This window comes from Microcaecilia unicolor, chromosome 8, assembly GCF_901765095.1.
Source record: "Microcaecilia unicolor chromosome 8, aMicUni1.1, whole genome shotgun sequence".
Classification (NCBI taxonomy): Eukaryota; Metazoa; Chordata; class Amphibia; order Gymnophiona; family Siphonopidae; genus Microcaecilia; species Microcaecilia unicolor.
This window is the reverse complement of record NC_044038.1, coordinates 227770480-227797752: the sequence shown is the minus strand read 5'-3', so window position 1 is coordinate 227797752 and position 27273 is coordinate 227770480. Positions and strand designations below refer to the sequence as shown.

Sequence of the window (27273 nt, the reverse complement as noted above, 5' to 3'; positions counted from 1 at the left end):
CAATTTGTTGAATCCATTTGTAGAATTTCCAATCTGAAAACTGACAAAACAACCTTTCATTTCTGACAGTTCTGCACACACTAAAATAACAGAAATGAAGCAAAATTGAAACAAGAGATCAAGCTAATAGCAAACAAAATGAAACGAGATATGGGGGAGGGGTTCCCGTGTACACCCCTACTTTCAACAGAGGGTAATTTTATAACAGAGTTCCTCGAATAGGAGGGTTAGAAATCACCTATTTTTCTTTCTAAAATACCAGCATACATGGCAGGTTTAGTATAAATATCTTCACCCATATTTGACATGCGTTCACAGAAATTATCGCAGGCAAGCCAAACCACCACAAGGGTGGAGGTACACAAATTCCTACGAAAAGTAGAATCTGAGAAAAGGGGGAGTAGGAGGAGTAGGCTCTTGAGCAACACCAGTAGGCGACGTAGATAGGAACAATCTCTTTATTTAAATATACACTCGACTCAACACAGCCGTGTTTCGGCACTACAGACGCCTTCTTCAGGAGTCTTGTGATATATAGATATACGAATATTAAGCTCAAAGAGAATGAAAGCAAGGCTTCTACTACAATTGTAATCCACTGCCGATGCAGGAAAAAAGCTCAGCGTATTCAATTGCACTTCTGTGAATACGCTGAGCTTTTTTCCTGCATCGGCAGTGGATTACAATTGTAGTAGAAGCCTTGCTTTCATTCTCTTTGAGCTTAATATTCATATATCTATATATCACAAGACTCCTGATGAAGGCGTCTGTAGCGCCGAAACACGGCTGTGTTGAGTCGAGTGTATATTTAAATAAAGAGATTGTTCACAGAAATTATAGCATTTTATAATCTAGGTGGGTACCTATGCATACCTGCCCATAGTCTTCCCAAACTCCATACCTGCTGTCAAACAAAAAAAGCAGACTAAAGGATGGATAGCTGAGATGATTTATTTCCAGATACCCGACGTGGCCACGTTTCGCCACAAAAGACTGCATCAGGGGTTTACAGTACACTGTTAATCAGACATACAAAGAATAAAATTAAAATCAACATGTAGATAAATCTAAAAATGTCTATTAAAAGACATTTAAAATAATAACAATCAAAATCTCTCTATATAAAAGGCAACACCAACGTTCTATGAAGCCTCCAGCCGGAAGTGTGAAGGGGGCGAGATATCCGGTTTCCCTATGAGTGTCTGCCCCGCCCTCTCTGTAACACAGTCAGTGAAGGAAAACAGCAGAGCACGAAATCAAATCGCTGGCTCTGTAACAGTGAAGGACTCAGAGGGGGGAGGGGAGAGAGGCCAGAGGGCAGGGACACACACACTCCCACATGCACACAGAAGAAAACATTGCTAGCCCCCGTTTCATTTGCATCAGAAACGGGGCTTTTTTACTATCTCTCTATATAAAAGGCAACACCAACGTTCTATGAAGCCTCCAGCCGGAAGTGTGAAGGGGGCGAGATATCCGGTTTCCCTATGAGTGTCTGCCCCGCCCTCTCTGTAACACAGTCAGTGAAGGAAAACAGCAGAGCACGAAATCAAATCGCTGGCTCTGTAACAGTGAAGGACTCAGAGGGGGGAGGGGAGAGAGGCCAGAGGGCACGGACACACACACTCCATTGCTAGCCCCCGTTTCATTTGCATCAGAAACGGGGCTTTTTTACTAGTCTTTAATAATGGCATGTAAACAATTAAAATTCTAAATGAAATAACAAACAAACACCATACACAATGCTTGGTATCAGTGCATGAAAAAATTAAATAATGGTAGACAAAAGTGACACCTGGTGTAATTAATAAGCGTATCACTAATATATTAAAAAATATAAAAATATAAATATCTAATGGTCACAAATTGCATATAAAAGATCACATATAAAATGCACAGAAGGGACCCATGCCTACCATTTTATTAAGCTACATACTTTGCAGTTAGTTGGTATTCTGTAAGGGGTCATTTACTCACATTCGCACATATCCGATTAAAGGTGCATACTTTGTCACTGGGCTAGATTCCATATATGATGCCAAAAAAAAATTGTCGCTGAAAAAGCACCATTCTATAAGCCGTGCTTAAAGTTAGATGCAGTTTATAGATTAGCGCTTACGCCTGGGACTCGTGCCTAACTTTAGGCGTGGCCATTTGCACCAATAGAAACACAGTGCATGTGCGCACCTACATTAGGCGTGTATCCCCATTATTCTATTACAATGCGCAAGGCCAAGTTTGTACCTGAGGCAATGGAAGGTTACGTGATTTGCCCAAGATAACAAGGAACAGCAGTAGGATTTAAACTAGGCTTCCTAAGCTGTCAGGCTTTAACCACTAGGCTACTCTTTCATGCCAATGATGCAAAAAAAAAACTCAAGACCCCTTTTACCAAGCTGTGGCAAAAGGGGGCCAGCGTTGGCGTCGGTGCGTGTTTTACACGCGCGCCGAGGCCCCCTTTTACCACAGCTGGTAAAAGGGAAGTCTCGTCTTCCTGCGGGAAATGGCCTTGCAGCAAGTGAAGCACTTGCCGCGTGGCCATTTCGGGGGGGGAGCCCTTACCACCGCCCATTGAGATGATGGTAAGGGCTCCCGAGTTAACCCGGCAGTAACTGGGCAGCGCGTGGAACTGCTCGATTACCACTGGGTACACTCCAGCACTACAAAAATAAATACATTTTTGTTGCGCCAGAAATGACGGCGCGCTAGGGGTGGGACGTACCACTGGGCTGCTGCGGTAGCCCGGCAGTAGTTCCTGTTTAGCGAGCAGTAAGCCCACATTGGGCTTACCACCGCTAAGTAAAAGGAGCCCTCAATTTGCAAATTAGAACTTCAGTAAGGACCCCCCCCCCCCCCCCCCCCATTAAATAGTCCCTAATTTCTTCCACACTGATAGGAATTTCCATGTCTGGAACGAGTGCTGGTTCATCCGAAGAGATCTGGGAGCATACTTTAATGGATGGCAGGTTCTGGATGCAACACCCCAGGAGCCAAGTGGAGGTAATGACGGAACAATGGCCACAAAGACCTACTCTTACCAAATTCTGAAAGCAAGTTTGGCTACGGTGCTAACCGCCTGCTTAATTAATTAACGAATGTTTTCCACTGTTACAGGAGTTTTTTGCCTGGGTCCCACCTCAGTGGTAGCCGTCAGGGAGGGTTACCTGGATCGGAGGTACGATGTTGCCTTTGTGTTTGCTGAGGTAAATGGAGATCGCACAAAGTGGATTCGCTATAATAATGGCAGTCGTAAGAAAGTTTACTATTCTAAATCATCAATTGGGCAAAGGACCAGCACGAAGGCGGTGGGCAGCCAGGGTCGCGTGGAGATCACCAACAGCTATAAATATCCAGAAGGTGAGTAAAATCATTTTGCTTCACATATTGGTTATTTGCTTGCTTTCTTCAGTCAATAATGTAACTTCTATGCTTTTCTAAATTACTACTACTACTTATCATTTCTATAGTGCTACTAGACATATGCAGCACTGTACACTAAACATGAAGAGACAGTCCCTGCTCAACAGAGCCTACAATCTAATCAGGACAGTCAAACAGGCCAAATAAGGGATAAGGATAAAGAGTAGCAAGATTCCGGAATCCCAAAGAGTAGCAAGATTCCGGAATCCCAAAGATTACTAATACTACTTATTATTTCTATAGTGCTACTAGACATATGCAGCACTGTACACTAAACATGAAGAGACAGTCCCTGCTCAACAGAGCCTAAAATCTAATCAGGACAGTCAATCAGGACAAATAAGGGATAAGGATAAAGAGTAGCAAGATTCCGGAATCCCAAAGAGTAGCAAGATTCCGGAATCCCAAAGATTACTAATACTACTTATCATTTCTATAGTGCTACTAGACATATGCAGCACTGTACACTAAACATGAAGAGACAGTCCCTGCTCAACAGAGCCTAAAATCTAATCAGGACAGTCAATCAGGACAAATAAGGGATAAGGATAAAGAGTAGCAAGATTCCGGAATCCCAAAGAGTAGCAAGATTCCGGAATCCCAAAGATTACTAATACTACTTATCATTTCTATAGTGCTACTAGACATATGCAGCACTGTACACTAAACATGAAGAGACAGTCCCTGCTCAACAGAGCCTAAAATCTAATCAGGACAGTCAATCAGGACAAATAAGGGATAAGGATAAAGAGTAGCAAGATTCCGGAATCCCAAAGAGTAGCAAGATTCCGGAATCCCAAAGATTACTACTACTACTTATCATTTCTATAGTGCTACTAGACATATGCAGCACTGTACACTAAACATGAAGAGACAGTCCCTGCTCAACAGAGCCTACAATCTAATCAGGACAGTCAAACAGGCCAAATAAGGGATAAGGATAAAGAGTAGCAAGATTCCGGAATCCCAAAGAGTAGCAAGATTCCGGAATCCCAAAGATTACTAATACTACTTATCATTTCTATAGTGCTACTAGACATATGCAGCACTGTACACTAAACATGAAGAGACAGTCCCTGCTCAACAGAGCCTAAAATCTAATCAGGACAGTCAATCAGGACAAATAAGGGATAAGGATAAAGAGTAGCAAGATTCCGGAATCCCAAAGAGTAGCAAGATTCCGGAATCCCAAAGATTACTACTACTACTTATCATTTCTATAGTGCTACTAGACATATGCAGCACTGTACACTAAACATGAAGAGACAGTCCAGGCCTGCTCAACAGAGCCTACAATCTAATCAGGACAGTCAAACAGGCCAAATAAGGGATAAGGATAAAGAGTAGCAAGATTCCGGAATCCCAAAGAGTAGCAAGATTCCGGAATCCCAAAGATTACTAATACTACTTATCATTTCTATAGTGCTACTAGACATATGCAGCACTGTACACTAAACATGAAGAGACAGTCCCTGCTCAACAGAGCCTAAAATCTAATCAGGACAGTCAATCAGGACAAATAAGGGATAAGGATAAAGAGTAGCAAGATTCCGGAATCCCAAAGAGTAGCAAGATTCCGGAATCCCAAAGAGTAGCAAGATTCCGGAATCCCAAAGATTACTAATACTACTTATCATTTCTATAGTGCTACTAGACATATGCAGCACTGTACACTAAACATGAAGAGACAGTCCCTGCTCAACAGAGCCTAAAATCTAATCAGGACAGTCAATCAGGACAAATAAGGGATAAGGATAAAGAGTAGCAAGATTCCGGAATCCCAAAGAGTAGCAAGATTCCGGAATCCCAAAGATTACTACTACTACTTATCATTTCTATAGCGCTACTAGACATGCGCAGCACTGTACACTTGAACATGAAGAGACAGTCCCTGCTCAACAGAGCCTAAAATCTAATCAGGACAGTCAATCAGGACAAATAAGGGATAAGGATAAAGAGTAGCAAGATTCCGGAATCCCAAAGAGTAGCAAGATTCCGGAATCCCAAAGATTACTACTACTACTTATCATTTCTATAGCGCTATTAGACATGCGCAGCACTGTACACTTGAACATGAAGAGACATTCTCTGCTCGACAGAGCTTACAATTTAATTAGGACAGCCAAACGGGGAATTACTAAGGTGGGAATAATAAAACATGAGCACTGAACAAGTGAGTAAGGGTTAGGAGTTAAAAGCAGCATTAAAAAAATGGGCTTTTAGTCTAGACTAGTAAAAAAGGCCCATTTCTGACACAAATGAAACGGGCGCTAGCAAGGTTTTCCTCGGAGTGTGTATGTTTGAGAGAGTGTATGTGAGAGTGACTGTGTGTGAGAGAGAGAGAATGAATGTGCGAGTGTGTGTGTGTGTGTTTATGTGAGAGAGAGAGAGAGTGAGTCTGGGTGCTAGTGTGTCTGTGAGAGAGAGAGAGTGTGTGTGTGTGAGAATGAGAGTGTGTGCAAGTGCATATGTGAGACACAGTGTGAGAGAGAGTGTGTTTCACACAGATACAGTGTGTGTGAGAGAGAGAGAGTATGTGTGAGACACAGACTCTCTGAGAGACTGAGTGTATGAGACCAAGAGAGTGTGTGAGTGACTGTGTGACACACTGTCTCTCACACACTCTATGTCTCACACTGTATCACATTCACTATGTGTGTGAGAGACAGTGTGTGCGAGTGAGAGAGAGAAAGACATTGACTGTGAGAGAAAGAGTGTGTGTATGACAGAGATATCCCCCCCTCTGGTGTCAGGCCCCCCTCCCTCCCCTCTCTGGTGTCAGCCCCCCCCCCCCCCCCCTCTCTGGTGTCTGAGCGTTACTGTGCAGGACGCTGAGCTCTGGCTGTGCTTCAAGGAACTGACCAATCCTATTTAATAGAATGCACCACCAACATTCTGAAGCCGAGAAACCTTGTGTGGTTGGTCACTTCTGCTTGTGATGAACCCGGAAGTACGTGACGTCAATTCAGGAGATGGATACAGAGAGCAGAAATGCCTCAGCCATGCAGTCAGCTTCAGAATGTTGGAGGTGCGTTTTATTATATAGGATGTGAAGACGGTCAAAGATGGAGCATGACATAGCAGCTCAGGAAATTACTTTTTATTTTCTATCACTTTAAGACCTTCACTTGACGAAAATTAAATGGCCAAAAGAAATGACACCTTTTTTTGATAAACATGATTTCTACATCCCTTTAGGAAAGAAAGAGTAAACTAAAAATATATATATTTTAAACCTCCTTTGGTAACAAGTCCCAACTGCTCTGTTTTAAAAAAGATGACAGTGGTGTCTGCCTCAGTTCCTCAGAAATTGCTCAGCTACAGAAAGGGTCCAAAAGATATGCCAAGGAAAAGGTGTTTCTGCTGGTTTGCAAAATATTTGATGCAATGCTGCAGAGATTTGAAAGAAAAGTTTGCACTAAATGCAAGAATTTACATGCGGTAAGTGCAACAGTTGAGCACTAACTGTAGGGGGTGTTCCCAGAAAGAAGCCAAGACCTGTTGCTTCTTCCTCTATAACATTAGCAAAATTCGCCCTTTCCTCTCTGAGCACACCACCCGAACTCTCATCCACTCTCTCATTACCTCTCACCTTGACTACTGCAACCTACTCCTCACTGGCCTCCCACTTAGCCAACTATCCCCCCTTCAGTCCATTCAGAACTCTGCTGCACGTCTTATATTCCGCCTAGACCGATATACTCATATCACCCCTCTCCTCGAGTCACTTCACTGGCTTCCGATCAGGTATCGCATACAGTTCAAGCTTCTCCTACTAACCTACAAATGCACTCGATCTGCAGCCCCTCCTTACCTCTCTACTAGAGAGTTGCATGGGGACAGAAATCTTACCCATCCCCGCCCATCCCCGCAGGAATCTTACCCATCCCCACCCATCCCCGCAAAAATTTAACCCATCCCAACCCGTCCCCACCCGTCCTCGCAAGAATTTAACCCATCTCCACCCATCCCCGTAAGAATTTAATGGTACATAAAAGAAAATTCCAGTCAGCTCCCTCAGTCTCTCTCTGGATTTGAGCCACAGCACTGTAGGCAAGGAAGGAACAGAAGTTGGGACACTCTTGTGCGCACATGTAAGACTTGTCTCCGATTCACTTGCACTGTGTGCTGAGAGGTCGCCATATGCACACGCCAGTAGGTCAGGTGACATCTGATTCTCGTGCCTGTGTCAGAGCTGAGGTCTGTGCACCAGCCTGGTAGCAAAGAGGATTAATAGTAATATAGTACGTGACAGCAAATAGACCTGAACGGTCCATCCACTCTGCCAATAGTCACACTTATGATCAATTCATCATTAAATCAACGAGTGTGATATTATATACTTGATTATGGTCTTTCTTTCGTGTTTCTGGAACAAAGTCTATCTGGCCATATCCTTATGTTCCAGCTACTGGAGTTGCCGTTGAAGCCCACTCCAGTCTATTAGTCTTCTCATTTGTGGGACACAGACCGTAAAAGTCTGTCCAGCACTGTCCTCATGTTCCAGCCACTGAAGTTGCTGTCTAAGCCCTTTCCAGCCCATCCTAAACCAGATTGCCATGTATGAGACAGAGACCATACAAGTCTGTCAGGTATCAGCTCTAGTTCATCACAGCCAGAGTCACCATCTAAGCGTCACTTGACACATCCACACACATGCAGCCATTTAAGGTTAGGTTTTATATAACTTCCATTTTCTAATTAGAGATCCTCTGTGTTCATCCCACGCCTTTTTGAATTCCGTCATCATTTGTGACTCTACCACCTCCTTAATGGAAGACTTTCCACATTTATGCTGTTAAAGCAAGGAAGAAGAGGAGGAGGAGACAGCACTCAAATAAATTGGTATTCGGTAGATGAGAGGCTGGTGCAGGTGCAGCTTACACTTCTACGAGAAGAGCGCAGAACTGCTTCCATCCCCACGGGAACCCTGTAGGAGCTGCCTCCGTCCCCGCGGGAACCCCGCAGAGCTGCTTCCATCCCCGCGGGAACCCCGCAAGAACTGCCTCCGTCCCCGAAGGAATCCCGCGGGTTCAACGTTTCCGCAAACCCCGTTCCCGTGCAGCTCTCTACTCTCTACCCTCATCTCCCCTTTCGTTCCTACCCGTAACCTCTGCTCTCAAGACAAATCACTCCTTTCAGTACCCTTCTCCACCACCGCCAACTCCAGGCTTCGCCCTTTCTGCCTTGCCTCACCCTATGCTTGGAATAAACTCCCTGAGCCCATATGCCAGGCCCCCTCCCTGCCCATCTTCAAATCCTTGCTCAAAGCCTACCTCTTCAATATCGCCTTCGGCACCTAACCACTTACCTCTATTCAGGAAATCTAGACTGCCCCAATTTGACATTTCGTCCTTTAGATTGTAAGCTCCTTTGAGCAGGGACTGTCCTTCTTTGTTAAACTGTACAGCGCTGCGTAACCGTAGTAGCACTCTAGAAATGTCAAGTAGTAGTAGTAGTAGTACTAAACAAGGACCAACCCAAGGGCATCTGACATCCTAGGTGAACTCCAGCATCTCCCTTTCCCTTTCCTACTCCCCCCCCCCCCTGACATCATCTCTCTTCTTTCATACCTCCCTTTCTCAATGTGTCATGCAGCAATCTTTCCCTTCTGCCCTTCTCCTGAGTTACCCAACACCTCTCTTTCTTTTTCTTCTCTCCTGAAGGCAGTGGCGTAGCCAAGGGTAGTCCCGGGTGGGCCCAGGCCCACCCACTTTGAGCTCAGGCCCACCCAGTAGCAGCACACCTATGATGTGGCTGGCAGGGATTCCCGAGCCCCACCAGCTGAAAACTCCCAACATCTGTCCCTCCTGCATACCTTGTAAATAGCAGATCTTCGCCTGCAGCAAGCAGCAACTGAGAGACCGTATGGCATGCAGGCGAGAGGAAAGACCAAATCACCTGTAGGACGGGGCGGGGTTCTTCTGCCCACCCATCTTGGGCCCAGGCCCACCCAAAATTGGGTGTCTGGCTACACCCCTGCCTGAAGGGTTCAACATCACTGCTCCCCAATATTGAAGCACCACCCCCCCCCCCTTGTTCAATCACTAAGGAACAAGAAGGTTCCCTGCAGAACTTGCCTATCTCTCACCATTAAAAATGTGATAATGAAGCAGCACCCTCCACTGGCAGGACTGTATATGAAGGACTCCCACTAATATTTGAGGGAACAGTATCCCCCGTTCTCTCCTCCCTGTCTCCCACTGAGGTGTCCAGCGTTTCCCATTCTCTCCCCCACCCCCCACAAGGGGGGGTTATCAACTCCCCTTCCCTCCTCCCTCCACCCCTACAGTGTTCAGCGCAGTGGCATAGCAAGGGCGGGGCGGTGGGGGCGGTCCGCCCCTGGTGTCAACGGATAGGGGGTGCTCTGCTGGCGAGTCCCTACCAGCTTCATCCACCCGGCAGCTGTGTGGTGCGGCGCCTTGCGTCTGCGCTGCTGCTAGAGAAGAAAATCGCCTCGTCGGCCCCTCCCTCACTCTGTCCCGCCCTCGAGGAAATAGGACGTTACATCAAAGGGCGGGATTCCATGAGGGAAGGGCCGACGAGGCAATTTGCTTCTTTTATAGCAGCGCAGAGTCGCACGAGGCGCCGGGTGGACGGAGCTGGTAGGCAGGTGGGGACTGGGTCGGGGAGGGGGTGCACGCAGCAGCGATCCGCCCCGGGTGGCAGTGAACCACAGAACGCCACTGGTTCAGCGGCTTTCCTTCACTAGCCCCTCCAGGGCAGCAACAGAAAGCAGTCGGCAAATATTTAAAAAAAGACATCACTTCCACTGTGGTGCCTTAAGCTTCCATTCATGCTCAAGGCCTGCTGGCTCCCAGCCCTTCAAAACAGGAAGTTCAGAGAGAGTGGGAACCAGCAGGTTTTGAGCATGTGCAGATGCTCAAGGCCTCATACTCCAACTACTGAACCAAAGATATGATGCCACTGATGTAGACAAATAGCACCTTACTCAAACATACAAGATTTTTTTTTATTATTTCATTTATATATAAGTATGTGACTGTAAATTTTTAAAGAGAGCCCTCAGCCAAACCACCACTTTTAAGGCAAACTCATTTCTTTCTGCCTGGTGGAATAGCACCTCTTTCATCAGGCAATCTCTTCTAAGCACCGGCGTAGCAAGGGGGGGGGTGGGAGGGGCGGTCCGCCCCGGGTGTGAGCTCAAGGGGGATGCTTCTTGCCAGCTCCCCCCCCCCCCCGGGTGCACCACGATGACACCCCCCCAGACCCAGTGCCTACCCTGAACTCCGTCTAAGCTCCCGCAACCTACCTTTAAAAAAGCTAAGAAACCGAGGCGAGGCGCAGCGCCTCGCGCCTGCAAGTAAAAGAAGTATGGATGGATCGTCATCGTCGATCGGGCCTTCCCGCGCTCTGTCTGTCCCGCCCTCTGCTGACGCAACTTCCTAAATGTAGGCGCATTCCCCAGGCCTATGCGTCTTACCGTGGACGTGGTTTATAGAATAACACTACATGCATTATTCCAACATGCCTGTGCAGTGAGAGAGGTTGAGCGACTCTGAAATTATTACCCCTGGCAGTATGATTTAGTCAATTGGTTCCTGATGAAGCCCTTTTTTAAAGGGTGAGACGAATTTGGCCCCATTGAAAAAGTAAAAGTCAGCAGATGCAGTGCGGGGGAGTTAAGCCAGAATTGATCAAGCTAAGCAGAAAACAGACTATGCTGTTGCTTGTAATGCATTTTGATCCAGTTATGTTTAGGACTTTGGGAGCTTTAAATTTGTAAATATAGAAACAGCAAATATACTCTATGAAAGAGATTAAGTCACAGACACAAAGTCTTTTTTAAGACAACGGTGTTTTGTTGGCTAGACCCTGGCGGGAGCCTTGGTTTCTGAGGGTATTCCTGTTATCTTGTAATTTAAACATCACCTGGGTGATTGTGTTAGGCTGTTTTTCAGTGTGTGCAGTAACTTTACCCCCTGTTAAGTGCACGTTCCAGTCCTCAAATGTACATTTATTTTATTAATTTCATTTCTTATATACTGGCTGCAAGCCCGAAGGCTATTGAAGCGATGTACATTCAGGTACAATAATGGAGGTTCCCTAGTTGTCTGTATTGATATTTCAGATGTTAACAATTGTAAAACGCTTGTTCTCGCCACACAGAATGGGTGCATACACTTTATTCCTGCACGCATTTTAGAACAAGGCTCTGTGCGGAAAATCCTTGTTCTAAAATTCTACTGGAATTTGAGACGTCCCGACCTGGACATCTCGATTTCGATTTCTCTGTTTTGTCTAAAACGGCGCTGCACAACTAGATGCAAAAGTCAATAAAAGGCTGAAGGCCTCATTAGGCACATTGAAGTCAAAGCTCAAAAGCCAGTCTTCCACGTAAACGCCTCTTTATGCAATTAAGAGGGCTTTTTCAATTCCTTCCCCCTGCCCCCGTAGGCTGGTAAATGGCTACGTGCAGTTACGTGAGCCTTGTAGGCACGACAGTTCATAAAATTATTTATGGCGAGGCACCGGGATACATGACAGACCTCATTGACCAGAAACACTAGGAAATCGGCACGATCATACCTAAACCTCCACTACCCAAGCAGCAAAGGACTCAAATCCACTTATGCATCCAGCTTTTCCTACTTAAGCGCACAACTATGGAACGCACTGCCAAAAGTAATAAAAATTACGGTCGACCACCTAAACTTCCGGAAAGCACAACAAACAGACCTGTTCAGAAAAGCATATCCCACCGACCCAACATAAAAAAACCTGGATACCTGCGACATAATGAAACCAAAGACCGTAACTCTTCCTCTCCCTCTCTACTGTTCCCCCAATTGTATTTACCACACATGTACCTCTCTCTACCACAATATCACCTTGTAATTGTATTAGTTCATACCGGAATCGGCTAACGCCGTTTATGGTACTATGTAAGCCACATTGAGCCTGCAAATAGGTGGGATAATGTGGGATACAAATGTACCAAATAAATAAATAAATATGTGTAGAGAAACTCACCCTCATGCACATAAGTGAACTATATCCTATTCTATATGATAGTGAATAAGTGCTATAACATAGTAGATGACGGCAGAAAAAGACCTGCACGGTCCATCCAGTCTGCCCAACAAGATAAACTCATATGTGCTACTTTCTATGTATACCTTACCTTGATTTCTACCTGTCTTTTTCAGGGCACAGACCGTATAAGTCTGCCCAGCACTATCCCTGCCCCCCAACCACCAGCCCCGCCTCCCACCACCGGCTCTGGCACAGACCGTATAAGTCTGCCCAGCACTATCCCCGCCTCCCAACCACCAGCCCCGCCTCCCACCACCGGCTCTGGCACAGACCTATAAGTCTGCCCAGCACTATCCCCGCCTCCCAACCACCAGCCCCGCCTCCAACCACCAGCTCTGGCACAGACCATATAAGTCTGCCTAGCACTATTCCCGCCTCCCACTACCAGCTCTGCCACCCAATCTCAGCTAAGCTCCTGAGAATCCCTTCCTTCTGAACAGGATTCCTTTATGTTTATCCCGCGCATGTTTGAATTCCGTTACCGTTTTCATCTCCACCACCTCCACTAAGCCATGGCAAAAAGTGGCCTGCAGTAGTGTAAGCATGTCTTTTGGGCGCGCGCCAGGACAGCTTTTTCCGCGTCCTGTAAAAGGGCCTTTTTAAAGGGGCTGGAAACCAGCACACATCCATTTTCAGCCTGAGACCTTATGGCCACCCACTGACTTAGCGGTAAGGTCAGTAGGTATGCAGCGCACATCCACTGCCATTTACCGCTGGGTAAGCACCACGCGGTAGAAAATAGAAAATATATTCTACTGCGTGTTTTTGGCATGCACCAAATTCAGAATTACCGCCGGGAGCACGCGGTAACCGAGCAGTAATACCGATTTGACACACGCTGGATAGGTGTAGGCCCTTACACGCCTTTGTAAAAGAGTCCCCTAGCGTGTAACTGTAAGGGGTGGAACTTACGCACTTTTCGAATACTATCAGTTATGTGCGCGACATGGCGCACTTAGATGCCCTCACTAATGTCTACCATTGACATGATGTAAATGGTCATGCCTAACCTTAAATACATCAATGTGGATTTATACTACCATTCTATAATGGAAGCTTGGCATCCAGATGCCATTAGAAAAAAGGCATCCACCCCCCCCCCCCCACCCCACACACACACACACACACATCATTGGGGCACCTAACTGCAGGCACCCAGTTTCAAAATTGTCCTCCCTCCAGCCACTATCCAAATAGCAGCACTGAATAAATGTAAAATATTTCAGCACCGCAGCAAGCGTTTGAAAAATGTGGACCACATTGTTTAAAGACTTAGGAAGAATCTAAGAAAATACTCTTTCACGGAAAGGGTGGTAGATGCGCGGAGTGGCCTCCAGGTGGTGGTCGTGGAGGCGAAGACTGTGTACGAACTTAAGGAAGCGTGGGACAGGCATGTGGAATCCCTTAGGAAAAGGAGGAGTTAGTGGTTAATGTGGAAGAGCAGACTGGATGGGCCATTTGGCCCTTATCTGCCGTCATGTTTCTCTGTTTCTAAATATCAAGTTGTAGATGTTTATTGGATAATTACTGGGAAAACATCACTTCTATTGTACGTGCACCATTCCCTTTCCCTTCTTTCACTCTGGAGTCCTTTTACTAAAGTACACTAGCGTTTTTAGCACCTGTTAAAAATGCTAGCTTGCCTTTGTAAATGACCCCCTCTGTTTTTGTGTCTTCTACAAATAGATGAACTGGATGCAACTGGAACACATACACAGCAACAGTACCTGTGCCATGAAATCATTGATAAACACCAATTTTTATATCCTCAAATAGAGGAGTGTGGTAGCCGTGTTAGTCCACTCTTAAGGTTATCAATAGAAATCAAACAAAATAAAACATGGAAAAGAAAATAAGATGATACCTTTTTTATTGGACATAACTTAATACATTTCTTGATTAGCTTTCGAAGGTCGCCCTTCTTCCTCAGATCGGAAATAAGCAAATGTGCTAGCTGACAGTGTATATAAGTGAAAACATTCAAGCATTACTATGACAGTAAAATAGATACTATTGGAGATTCTACATGGAATGTTGCTAATCTACATGGAATGTTGCTATTCCAGTAGCAACATTCCATGTAGAAGCCTGCGCGGCCACATTGCTGATCTACAAGGGCCGACTTCTACATGGAATGTTGCTAGTGGAATAGCAACATTCCATGTAGAATCTATAGAAATCAAACAAAATAAAACATGGAAAAGAAAATAAGATGAAACCTTTTTTATTGGACATAATACATTTCTTGATTAGCTTTCGAAGGTTGCCCTTCTTCCTCAGATCGGAAATAAGCAAATGTGCTAGCTGACAGTGTATATAAGTGAAAACATTCAAGCATTACTATGACAGTCTGACAGGGTGGGAGGAGGGGGGTGGGTAGGAAGTATGCATGGGGACATCAAAGCATATCATTGATATTCTAACAGGATGGGTGAAGTCAGAATGATTGAATATTTTAACACCCAACAGAAAGGACTTAACAAGGATCTGGGGTTCCTAGCCCATTATAAACCATAAAGCTGTATGTCTCTGTTGATCACCCTCCCCTCACCTATCCACAACCACCCTGCTACTCACATTGAATTTCAAACCAATTATATGGATAATAAAGGGCCCCGTCATTCTGACATCACCTGTTACTCATATTTAATTTCAAATTAAACTATATATTTCAGACAACAGCAGATATAGAAACACTTCAGGGTTGGCATTGAATGATACAGGCAGTTTTTTTTTCAGTTGAATATTGTACCTCCCTTTGAATCAGGTTCTCCGAAAGAAAGAGAGATCTACTATAACGCTCTTAAAAGGTTATCCGGAGGCAACACAGGTTTTAAACCAATGTCTTCAAGCAGTGCAGATGGATGTGCTTCAGAGACTGTACGCAAGCCTGAAATCTCCGGAACTCTAGACACCACTGGAGACCTTGAGGTTGGGAAGGATATCACAATGACCTTGAGCCTCAAAAATGAGGCGTCTATCAACGCAGTGCTGGAGATCAACACCAACGCATCTTCTATCATGTACACGGGTGCATCAGAGAATGAGATCCTGAATGAATCCCGGTCTATTTCCCTTGAACCCAATGAAGGTAAACATTCATGCTATAACAACCAAAAAAACCTGTCATTAGATATGTCAGTGGCATATTGTGTCTACAGGAGCTGTAGAAAGGAACTTGTGTTTGGAAACTCCACTATTATTACCTGCTCAACTTGTTGAACTCTGAAGTAGAGTAAAAAAACAAGTAGCAATTAAGACAGTAGAATGTACATCTCAGCATAGCAACCCAGAGGAGCTTGGGACCATAGCAACTGCTAGGTGAGGTTCCTGGAAATCCACCCCTAGGCACAAGTCGAGGCAGGTTGTACCAGTTCCATGGGAATGATTGCTCTGTTTGGGTTGTCGGTTAATAACCTCGGAAGAGAACTAAAGGTAAACAAAATCACAGTCACCCATGGATTTTGGGAACCAGGTCCTTGAAAATTGAAAACCAAACATTTATGACCATGGTACATCAAAATACATGAAATTTTCTGTGGAAGGAATTCCATGCAATTTGGTTCAAAAAGAGTTCATTATTCACCCATCCCTTGACCGTCGTAGTCAGGACTTTTTTTGAGGGGGTACTTGGGGGTACTGAGTACCGGCACCTTTTCCACATGTCTGCTGAACTTGACCCATGGTTCTCGTATTTTAATGAAAGAGCTCCGGTTCTACATACCAATTCTGCCTTGTCATAGATTCTATGACTGGTTGCAGGGGTCCTGGCTATTGTGGGGTGAGTCCCTCAATGATCACTCCACCCCTGAAGGGTGGCCTGGTATTTGAGTACTGGCACCTTTTTTGCTAGACAAAATGCACTGGTTGTAGTTAAGTGGATTTCCCAGAGTAGAAGTATAGAAAGCATGCGTCAATTTCGCCTGAGCTGACATCACGTTTTCTAACGTAAATATTGTTTTTTATGATATGATCCAGAGAAAGCGATACCCATTAGGATACCTTATTCTCAGTATGAAAAATCGATGACTGACGGTAACATGATCAAAGTCTCCACTGTGTGTGAGGATAACAAAGAAGGGAGACTGCTGATAGAGAGGAGTTTCGTCCTGAACAATCCGCCCATCATCATTGAGGTAAAGAAATGGTTGTCTAATGTGAGCTTGGGAAAATTCAGTACAAATACGTTCAAGAGATTGACGCTACACCTGCTTTCACTTTTACACGTTGATTCATGCTCATGAAATTGAACAATTTATAATGTAGACTGGATCAGAAAAGGTGTAGGAGGGGGGGTACACTGCACCCATCCTCTGCTTTGGTTGAGCTGTGGTGTTTTTCTCCATCTTGGCTGTAATTTTATAAATCATTTTGCACGTGTAAAATATGTTTTACGTATGGAAATTGGCATGGATCAGTATGCATGTACAAGTGTGCACAGCAACTAGATTGTGTGTACTAATGTGCATGCTGCACAAAGGCATTCTTGGGGTATAGGGTGGGCGGACCTGGGGCATGAGCACTTAGGGCAGAATGCCCCTGCCTAAATGCTGAAATACGCACGTACCTTAAAGTATTCTATAAGTTACGCATATTAAGTGTGAGTCCCAGACTCGGTCTGTTTGTAAGATCTGCACATATTTGCTGAACCATTATTCTAATCATGTTCGATGCATAAATGTTAGTGTCACTTTACAAAATTAAGCCCAAGTAGTTTATCAAAAATGCATGCACACGCATAGAGTGCACACAAACATTTAGATCGTCTTCGTGTGCACTATTACCGCTGGCTCTGAAGGTATACACTGCGGCGTGTTAGCTAAGTTGAAGCCTTTGATCTGAGGGCCCAATGCTAGCTCGCTGTTCCGGGACTACCGCCAGCCCAACATGGCCGCCGGCAGTAGTCCCACCACGATTATGTGCCATTTCTGGGGGAAAAAGAAAACCCCCTGGAACTGGCTTGCACAGCAGTAACCAGGCATCACCATGCACTGCCCAGTTACAGCCAGGTTAGCATGGGAGCCCTTATCGCCACCTCAATGGGTGGCGGTAAGGACTCTCCGCTACATGGCCGTGCGGTAAGAGTTCTTGTGTGTCTGGGGGCTTTTTACCCGCTGCGGTAAAAAGGGCCCTAGCGAGCAGGAACAACGGCCCTGTCACTAGCACAGGGCCTTTTTTCCCATAGCTTGGCAGTAAGTGCATGCTTAAGGGAGCTTACGGTAGGGCACGCTCAGGCAGTAGCGTTCCTAGGCTGGCTGACACCCGGGGCGGATCGCCGATGCGCCCCCCCCCCCCCGGGTGCAGCGCGACCCCCCCTGGTGAAATTACACCCCCTCCGGGTGCAGTGCGACCCCCCCCCCGGGTGCACACCGCTGGGGGGGGGGTGCCACACGCCTGCTGGCCGAGTCCGCTCGTTCCCTCCCTGCTGCTCCCTCTGCCCCGGAACAGGAAGTAACCTGTTCCACGCAGAGGGAGCAGCAGGGAGGGAACGAGCGGACTCGGCCAACAGGCACGCGGCACCCCCCCAGCAGCGTGTAACCGGGGCAGACCACCCCCCCCCCCTTGGTACGCCACTGCGCTCAGGCTTCCCGCGGTAAGTTCTCAGTTAGCCCACACACACCACTCTCAAAAAAATTATTTTTATTTTTACTGTGGAGGGGGTGCATCTGGAAGAGGAGAGTGGGCGTTTCTGAGGTAATTGGCGCAGCTACATTACCACACGCTAATTAGCATGTGATTAGCGCAAGAGCCCTTACCACCTACAAAATAGGTGGTGGTAAGGGCTCACACACGCTATTCTATTTTAACGGCCACACGCTAATGCCACATTAGTGCATGGCCATTAACACAAAAATTCAGAAATCCACCGTTTAACTGCTGCGCTATAAATGGCCTTAACCCATGGGAAAGGCCCACGTAAGGGCACGTTAAGGCCACATTTTAACAACGCTTTATAAGAGGGTCCCTAAATGAGGCATTCAGTCACAAGTTAAGTGAAAGTTTTGAGTCATTCACTCTTCACAGTTGAGTCTGAAAAAATCATGAAAAATACAAGTTAAAAGGGGACCCGTGATTGTACTGATCAAACCCTTGGATAATAATAGAGGCTTTTTTCTATTTGTATATGATGATCCACCTTTTCAAAACAGTGCATTTGTATTGCTGTTCGCTGCTAGCGGCCTCTACAAGGAAAAACAACACTTAAAAGATTTTGGTATATTTGACACAACTCCCCATTTCTAGACATCATTATTGTACTGTATGGATTCTATGGATGCCTGAGGAAGGCAATGTGCTGAAACACAACTTGTGTTGAGTCCTATTTGCCAGTGGCGTAGCCACAGGTGGGCTTGGGTGGGCCAGGGCCCACCCATTTATGGCTCAGGCCCACCCAACAGTAGCACATGTTTAGTGGTAACTGGTGGGAATCCCAAGCTCCGCCAGCTGAAGATTTCCCCCTAATGGTAACAAAAACGCTAGTCTCCACGACACCGGCACCTGCGCATGCTCAGCTTTCAGTGCATTCCTGCTGCCAAGGTGGAAAGAAGCATTTTCCCACCAGCTGAGATTTTTTGGGGGGGAGGGGGAGAACACTTGGTGCCCACCCAATTCTTGCCTAGGCCCACCCAAAATCTGTTGTCTGGCTACGCCACTGCTATTTGCAACTTTTTACTATAAAGAACTGCTGTGTTTGCACCATTTGCTCATTTGTCTGGTACTTCTCACTACATTTTGCCACCTTCCCTGGATCTCAGTCCATTGTGCTAACCAACAGATCACTTCCTAGAGAAGACTAGGTTCTTGTGTGCTATTTAGCAGTATATTATCCATACCAGGGTTATGTTATTTATATAAGTTGAATGGATATGTGCCATTGTTTGTTTAGTTATGCTATTTGTTTTATTTATTTATTTATTTATTTACTTCGTTATACTTGGCTCGCACTTTTTTCAGTTGTAACTCAAGGTGAGTTTATATTCAAGTGCACTAGGTATTTCCCCAACAACATGTACAATATTTTTCTGTGATCTCTGATGTTTAAGTACAGTGCATTTTTTCTAGCAAAAAAGGTGCAGGTACTCAAATGATAGACCACCCTTCAGTGGTAGGGTGATCACTGAGGGACCCACTCCACAATAGCCAGGCCCCCTGCAACCAGTCACAGAATCTAGGACAAGGCAGAATCGGTTGGTAGAACCTGAGCTCTTTCATTAAAACTTGGGGTCCATGGGTCAATTTTAGCAGAAAAGGTGCCGGTACTCAGTACCCCCAAGTACCCCCTCAAAAAAAGCCCTGCATCTAGGTTTTGTGTTTAGGGTTACCAAAATATGCAGATTAGCCTGGTTCTTAGCCCAAAATATGCAGATATATGCAGTGCATTTTTTCTAGCGAAAAAGGTGCCGGTACTCAAATGCCAGGCCACCCTTCAGGGGTGGGGTGATCATTGAGGGACCCACCCCCCCAATAGCCAGGCCCCCTGCAACCAGTCATAGAACCTATGACAAGGCAGAATTGGTGTGTAGAGCCTGAGCTCTTTCATTAAAACTTGGGCACCATGGGTCAATTTTAGCAGACAATGGATAAGGCACCTGTACTCAGTACCCCCTCAAAAAATGCCCTGCCTCTAGGTTTTGTGTTTAGGGTTACCAAAATATGCAGATTAGCCTTGTTCTTAGCCAAAAATATGCAGATATATCCAGTGTATTTTTTTCTAGCGAAAAAGGTGCCGGTACTCAAATGCCGGGCCACCCTTCAGGGGTTGGGGTGATCATTGAGGGACCCACCCAATAGCCAGGCCCCCTGCAACCAGTCACAGAATCTATGACAAGGCAGAATTTTTCGTTAAAACTTGGGGTCCATGGGTCAATTTTAGCAGACAGTGGAAAAGGTGCCGGTACTCAGTACCCCCAAGTACCCCCTCAAAAAAAGCCCTGTTTAAGTATATCCCTAAAAACAGAAGGAATAAACATTTCTGACTGTCTATGGATGGCATTTTGTTTTCTTTTACAGCTTAAAGGAGAAGCCAAAGTGGGCAAGCCAGTTACCGTAGATGTAATATTTGCCAACCCTCTGAATGAGGAAGTGTCAGACTGTGAACTGGTGGTAGAAGGCAGCGGCCTGGTAGAGGACCAGCTCATTACAAAGTAAGTGACACAGATGGGGTAATTTTCAAAAGGCTGTTTCATGCATGTATGGAAGCATACCCATGTAATATAGAACATATATCACTTTGCCTATACTTATATGTGACTCTGATGCAGGTATTATTAGGAAAGGAAAACAAAGTGAGGACATTATAATGCCTTTGTATCATTCCATGGAATGATCGCAACTCAAATATTGAGTTCAATTCTAGTTGCCGCATCTCAAAAAAGATATAGTGGAATTAGAAAAGGTATAGAGAAGGGCAATGGAAATGATAAAGGAGATGAGATGACCAGGGCCGTGCCTAGGGTCTCTGGTGCCCCCCTGCAGACTATCGGTTGCCCCCCCCCCCCCCCCCCCCCGTCCAGCAGAGCAGGAACAGAAGGGAGCAGGCAAGTAAGCCGGACCTCAGGAAAAAATAGCACTGTATGTATCCCTCATTGATAAGTCTCTGACTCTAAAGTTTAGCAATTTCATTAAAGCAAAATGTATTTTCACATATCACATCCTATCCAAGGAGAATGTTTTATATATGTCACCCGTCTGTGGTAAAACTTCACACAGTATCAAAATACCTCTAATATGTAGTCGTGCCAGCCGAGGAAACTAACTGTGCTCAGCTCACAAAAGACAGAGTGAACATAAAATAAAACTTCATCCTTAAAAGATAATATCGGATGAATGCATGAAGGTGAATATGAATTCCTGTGAATGGAATCAATTTGATTTACAATAAATCCAGATACTACTCCCTCATATATATAACAAAAAATTATTTAAGTGGAATGGAATTATTTGACTGTACTGGTAAACAGAAAGAAATACTCTATTGCATTCTAATCTCCTTTGCACCAAAGGATATAATTCAGATCAAACATTTATCTCTGATCAACTATCTCAGATCAAATATTTATTTCAGATCAAATATTAAGGTTTCCTTGCTTACAGTCACTTAAATCTACCTAGCCTTTATATAGCTTATAGGATTTAAACACTCTTAAACTGAAATTCACCCTTTTCTATTCTTCATAAACTTCAAGTAATCCTGAAATATTCAGATCCTTTTCTCACTAGAGAAACTTCAATCGCCACCAATCTCTTTTCACTTATATTTTCTCATTTACCACAATCAGGCACTCTTTTATAACTTCAGTCAACAAACACAGGAAGTCACAGCTGGATGTCTCTCTTGGCAAAGGACAGCTCTCACTCTGTTCACTTCCCGGGCAGATTTCTTAACAGAAGCTGATCATCCAATCAGCGAGCTCTATTTGAATGCAGATTAACATACAGACACTCATGGGAATGTTTAGTGAAAAACACCGGACTAATTTGCATATGATTTAAACAAATCTGAGCATATGACAACCAAGTACAGACTCCCAGCACCTGAATTCTGCAATTAGATTTAAGGCAAATACTTTTAAAACTTATTTTTAGCACTTTTAAAATTTCAAGTTCTCTTTAATTTGAATGCTGTGTCAAGCTCTGAAACTCACCCTGACTGAGGAGCTAGCCCCAAACTGAAGCATAAATAGCAATCTGGTTGTATTCTCATGTAACTTGAAGAGCGTGCCTGCCTCAATTAATACTGCTCCTTTGCATGAAAAGGGGAGGGCAGTGGAAATAGGAGAATCACAAGTTCAGGTGAAAGATTTGGCAGCCCCCTGTGGCGCTTACCTCACTTACTGCATCAGCACGGCCCTGGAGATGACTTCCCTACGAGCGAGCGTCTAGAGCTCTTCAGCTTGGAGAAAAGGCAGCTGAGGGGACTTGTGATAGAGGTCTATAAAATAATGAGTGGAGTGGAACGGGTAGACATGAATCATTTGTTTACTCTTTCCAAAAATACTAGGACTAGGGGGCATGCTACAAAGCAGTAAATTTAATACGAACCAGAGAAAAATGTTCTTCACTCAACATGTAATTAAACTCTGAAATTCGTTGCCAGAGAATGAGGTAAAGGCGGTTAGCTTAGTGGGGTTTAAAAAAGGTCTGGATGGCTTCCTAAAGGAAAAGTCCATACACCAGTATTAAAATGGACTTGGGGAAAATCCACTGCTTATTTCTGGGATAAGCACCATAAAATGTATTGAACTTTTTTGGGATCTTGCCAGGTATTTGTGACCTGGATTGGCTACTGTTGGAAACAGGATGCTGGGCTTGATGGACCATTGGTCTATCCCAGTATGGCAATACTTATTTACTTATGAGTGTTCAGGAATGGAATTTGGTTAGAGTATGAATAGAGTTGCAATTTGAGTGTGTGTATATATCTATATCTATAGATAGATAGATAGATAGATAGATAGATAGATAGACTGTATCTGAAAAACATTGAGCCCCCTAAACATTTTGCAATAACAACCTCAAACCTACACCGAATTAAATAAACTTTTACATGCCCAAAATGGCATCTATTTGCAGCACCGACGCCACATTATGTAGGAGTCCCTCGTTCCATTTAAGCCATGCTGTAGGCGCACTAGCGTTCTTAGTGCAACTTACTGCTGATGTCATTCGTGACGTCATTGCCCATTGATAAACAAACAAAATATTGTCAAAAGAAGATTAACATTAACTGTGTTAGAAACTCTAACTTTTGGGTACTGTTATTTAAAATGAGACATCTCAGTAATGTTAAAGTGGATTTCTATGAAACCACAAAACATCGTTTGAAATAGATGTCTCTTTGTGCACTTCGGGCCCTGTTTACTAAAGCCGCGCTGGAGGCGCGCTAAAAATGAGCACAAGCTAATGCTAGAGACACCCATATATTTCTATGGGTGTCTCTAGTCTTAGTGTGTACTCATTTTTAGCACATGTCCAAAAAACAAAAGAAACTAGTCCTCGCAAACAATTGACAATAACACAAAACAGCAAAGATGACCCAAAAAAAGGGAAACATAAACAATAAAAAATAAAAACCAAAGTATAAAATAAAAAAATAATAAATAAAAAATGATAAAAATAAAAGGTAAAAAATCAAAAATCAAAAAAAGTAAAAAAAAACTCAAGATGACACACAAAAAGATAAAAATCCTTTGAGTGAGGCGCTCATTTTAGCTTCTCCAGTTGTTACAGACAGTGTTTGATGTCTTGAGTTCGAAGATCTTTGTAGTGACTGTTGGAAAGACTGTTTACACAGTATGATTATAAAGGTTCAGCTTGTTTAATAAGGTTCCGTTTGACAGAACATTCCATATAGATTTCCAAACGACAAGAGAACACATACATGGTGTAAAGACTCCTGGCGCAGGCCAGTTGGGCTGAAACACAGCTGTGTCGAGTCATTTCACCCTTCAATAAAATTTGGATTTTTATCTTTTTGTGTATCGTCTTGAGTTTTTTTTTACTTTTTTTTATTTTTTATTTTTTACCTTTTATTTTTATCATTTTTTATTTATTATTTTTTTTATTTTATACTTGGGTTTTTATTTTTTATTGTTTATGTTTCCCTTTTTTGGAGGTCATCTTCGCTGTTTTGTGTTATTCTCATTTTTAGCACGCCTACAGTGTAGCTTAGTAAATAGGGCCCTTAACATTTTAATTAATTCGGTGCAGGCTTGCTGTTGTTAAAAATACAAAATTTCCATCACATGAAAAAAAATTCAAGAGTATTTCATTTCATTTATTGAACTTATAACTAACCCATTTGATTGACACGCTTCAGAAAAGAAACAACCATTTTTAGCAGTAGAAATCCAAGAACAATATTCCATATTTGAGACAGATTTCAACATATCACATTGCACAGCAATACAGCAGAAAAGCCCAGATGTCATAACCACTTCTTCAATTAAATGTGTTGACAAAAAGCCAGATTCAAATTAGCTTATGGAAAGTTACATTATCCTAAATCAATTGAGCTTCCATAAGCAACTTGCTCCTTGCATTAAAATGAATACAATAAAATACTCAGTTCTGGGTGGAGCTGCTGAGATTTTTAAGAAAAATCAGCCAAATTGTCCGGTCGCTCAAATATTATTGTCAAAAGTGAGGGCTCCTCTCACATTAATATCAACATCCCAAAACTCTATATTTAACTTAGGGAGTCTTTTACTAAGGTGCGCTCACGTTTTTAGCGCACGCTAAAATTGTGGGTGAGATAAATGTTAGAGACGCCCATAGGAATGCATTGGTATCTCTAACGTTTAGCGTGCCCACAGCACTGCGTACGTCTAGTAGCGGAGAGAGTGGTGAATGCTTGGAATGCCCTCCCGCGGGAGGTGGTGGAGATGAAAACGGTAACGGAATTCAAACATGCGTGGGATAAACATAAAGGAATCCTGTTCAGAAGGAAAGGATCCTCAGGAGCTTAACCGAGATTGGATAGCAGAGCCGGTAGTGGGAGGCTAGGCTGGAGGTTGGGAGGCGGGGATAGTGCGGGGCAGACTTATACGGTCTGTGCCAGAGCCAGTGGTAGGAGGCGGGACTGGAGGTTGGGAGGCAGGGATAGCGCTGGGCAGACTTATACGGTCTGTGCCAGAGCCGGTGGTGGGAGGCGGGGATAGTGCTGGGCAGACTTATACGGTCTGTGCCAGAGCTGGTGGTTGGGAGGCGGGGCTGGTGGTTGGGAGGCGGGGATAGTGCTGGGCAGACTTATACGGTCTGTGCCCTGAAGAGCACAGGTACAAATCAAAGTAGGGTATACACAAAAGTAGCACACATGAGTTGTCTTGTTGGGCAGACTGGATGGACCGTGCAGGTCTTTTTCTGCCGTCATCTACTATGTTACTATGTAAGTAGTAGTAAAGACGCCCTTTGTAAGCAGATGTTCTTCCAAGCTTACTTGTTAGTATACGTAGACCTCAGAAAAAACTCATTTCACACAAGGTACTCTACCTTGTGACTCGTCTTCATTGTCACTGGTCCACATTTTAATATGTTAACTATTATTGATGAGCTGATGGCAGTAAGAATAGCTGTGGCAAATTAAGGACCAGCCCTGATGCAGTAATGCGAAACATGGCCCATGTCGGCTGGGGTCCTTACAGATAAGTTTCTTAAAATTGAAATGTAACTTTTACTTTAAAGTTACATTTCAATTTTAAGAAACTTATCTGTTAATTTCACTTTACTCTTACTTTAAAGTGAAATTAACAGCCAAGCAAGAGTAAACTTAAAATAATAGTTACATTATATTAAAGTGAAAGCCGATGATGATGAGAGTGAGTCACAAGGTGGAGTACCTTGTGTGAATCAAGTCGCTTCTGAGGTCTATATACACTAAAAAGTAAGCTCGGAAGAACTTCTGCTCACTAAATTAATTGTAGAGCGTTGGGATTTTGAGATTTTTAAGAAAGCATCCTGGAAAAGGGGCCTTTTTTAAGGGGACAGAAAATGGACGTGCGTGCGGCAAAATAAAAACCAGCGCGCGTCCATTTTCAGCCGAAGACCTTACCGCCACCCGTCCACTTAGCGGTAAGGTCTGACACGCTACCCGGGCAGAAGGCATGCAGTGTGTGCACATTGCGATTTACCACCAGATAAGTGCTTACACGCATCTAGCGTGTGCCAAACGGGCGTTACCGCCTGGCTACCGCGTGGCCTGGGCAGTAATTCTGAATTTGACATGTGCCAAAAACACGCGGTAGAAAATATTTTCTACTGCATGGTGCTTACCCAGCGGTAAACAACGGCGTGTGAACGCTGCATGCCTTCTGCCTGGGTAGCGGGTGAGACCTTACTGCTAAGTGAATGGGTGGCGGTAAGGTCTCAGGCCGAAAATGGACACGTGCTGGTTTTTATTTGGTCACATGTCCATTTTCTGTCCTCTTAAATAAGGCCCTTTTTCCAGGACATGGCAAACATGGCCCAGTGTGGGCCCAAAAGACACGCTTCCAGTGCCACAGGCCACTTTTTGCCACGGCCTAGTAAAAGGGACCCTAAGAGCACAATTATAGGATAGCACATAGGCGTGTCCTAATTAGTGCTAATTAACACCAATAATTGTTAATGGCTCATTAATTAATTAGTTTACACAAGGATCTGGCATCTGCACCCAAATTTGAACAACCTTTATAGAATCTGGGGAATAACGGCAAAATATGTTCTACTAATCAATGATTTTGTGTTTTCTTTCTTTTCTTTTTTTTTTAGGGTGCCATCCCTGAAGCCAAAACAGAATTCAAAATTTCAGGTTGAAATTACCCCCTACAGAAGTGGCACCAAGCAGCTGGTGGTGGACTTTTCCTCTGACAAGATTAAAAATGCAAAGGGATATCTGATTATAGATGTAGAAGGGGATGAATCAGAGGAACAGCAAGAGCCTTAGGGGGTTGGTTAGTAAAGCTTAGCTCGAGATATCCGCAGCACGGCTCATAGGAATAAAATGGACCCTGCTGCAAATAATTTGAGTTAAGCTTTAGTAAACGGGGGGGGGGGGGGGGGGGGGAGGTTAGTCTGTCAACTGATATGTATGAAACCAAGAAAAGGTGGACTTCTCAGATAATACTGAAAATGTTAATTTATTATATTATATTATATAACAAAAAAATAAATTAATATATGGCCCTTCATATGCTAACTTACCTCATTGTCTTTTTTATTTGATGTGCTTTGCCTCAAGTAGTGTATGCCACAGGAAAAACTAAACCCACAGGACCAATGAGAGATAAGCGATAATGTGCAGTCCGCAGATGCATGTAA

The 27273-nt window shown here is 44.2% G+C and overlaps 1 protein-coding gene across 1 annotated transcript in view; it reads left to right on the top strand.

Moving 5' to 3' along the window:
* The window catches only part of LOC115476919 (protein-glutamine gamma-glutamyltransferase E-like), a 59183-nt gene extending 32222 nt beyond the window's left edge, over window positions 1–26961 (top strand). Inside the window, exons 8-13 of the mRNA XM_030213499.1 lie at window positions 2897–3000; window positions 3115–3357; window positions 15245–15568; window positions 16456–16613; window positions 20488–20621; window positions 26725–26961. Of these exons, the coding sequence (XP_030069359.1) occupies window positions 2897–3000; window positions 3115–3357; window positions 15245–15568; window positions 16456–16613; window positions 20488–20621; window positions 26725–26899 (1138 nt within the window). The 3' untranslated portion in view covers window positions 26900–26961. The remainder of the gene's footprint in view (window positions 1–2896; window positions 3001–3114; window positions 3358–15244; window positions 15569–16455; window positions 16614–20487; window positions 20622–26724) is intronic.
* The last annotated feature ends 312 nt before the right edge of the window (window positions 26962–27273 follow it).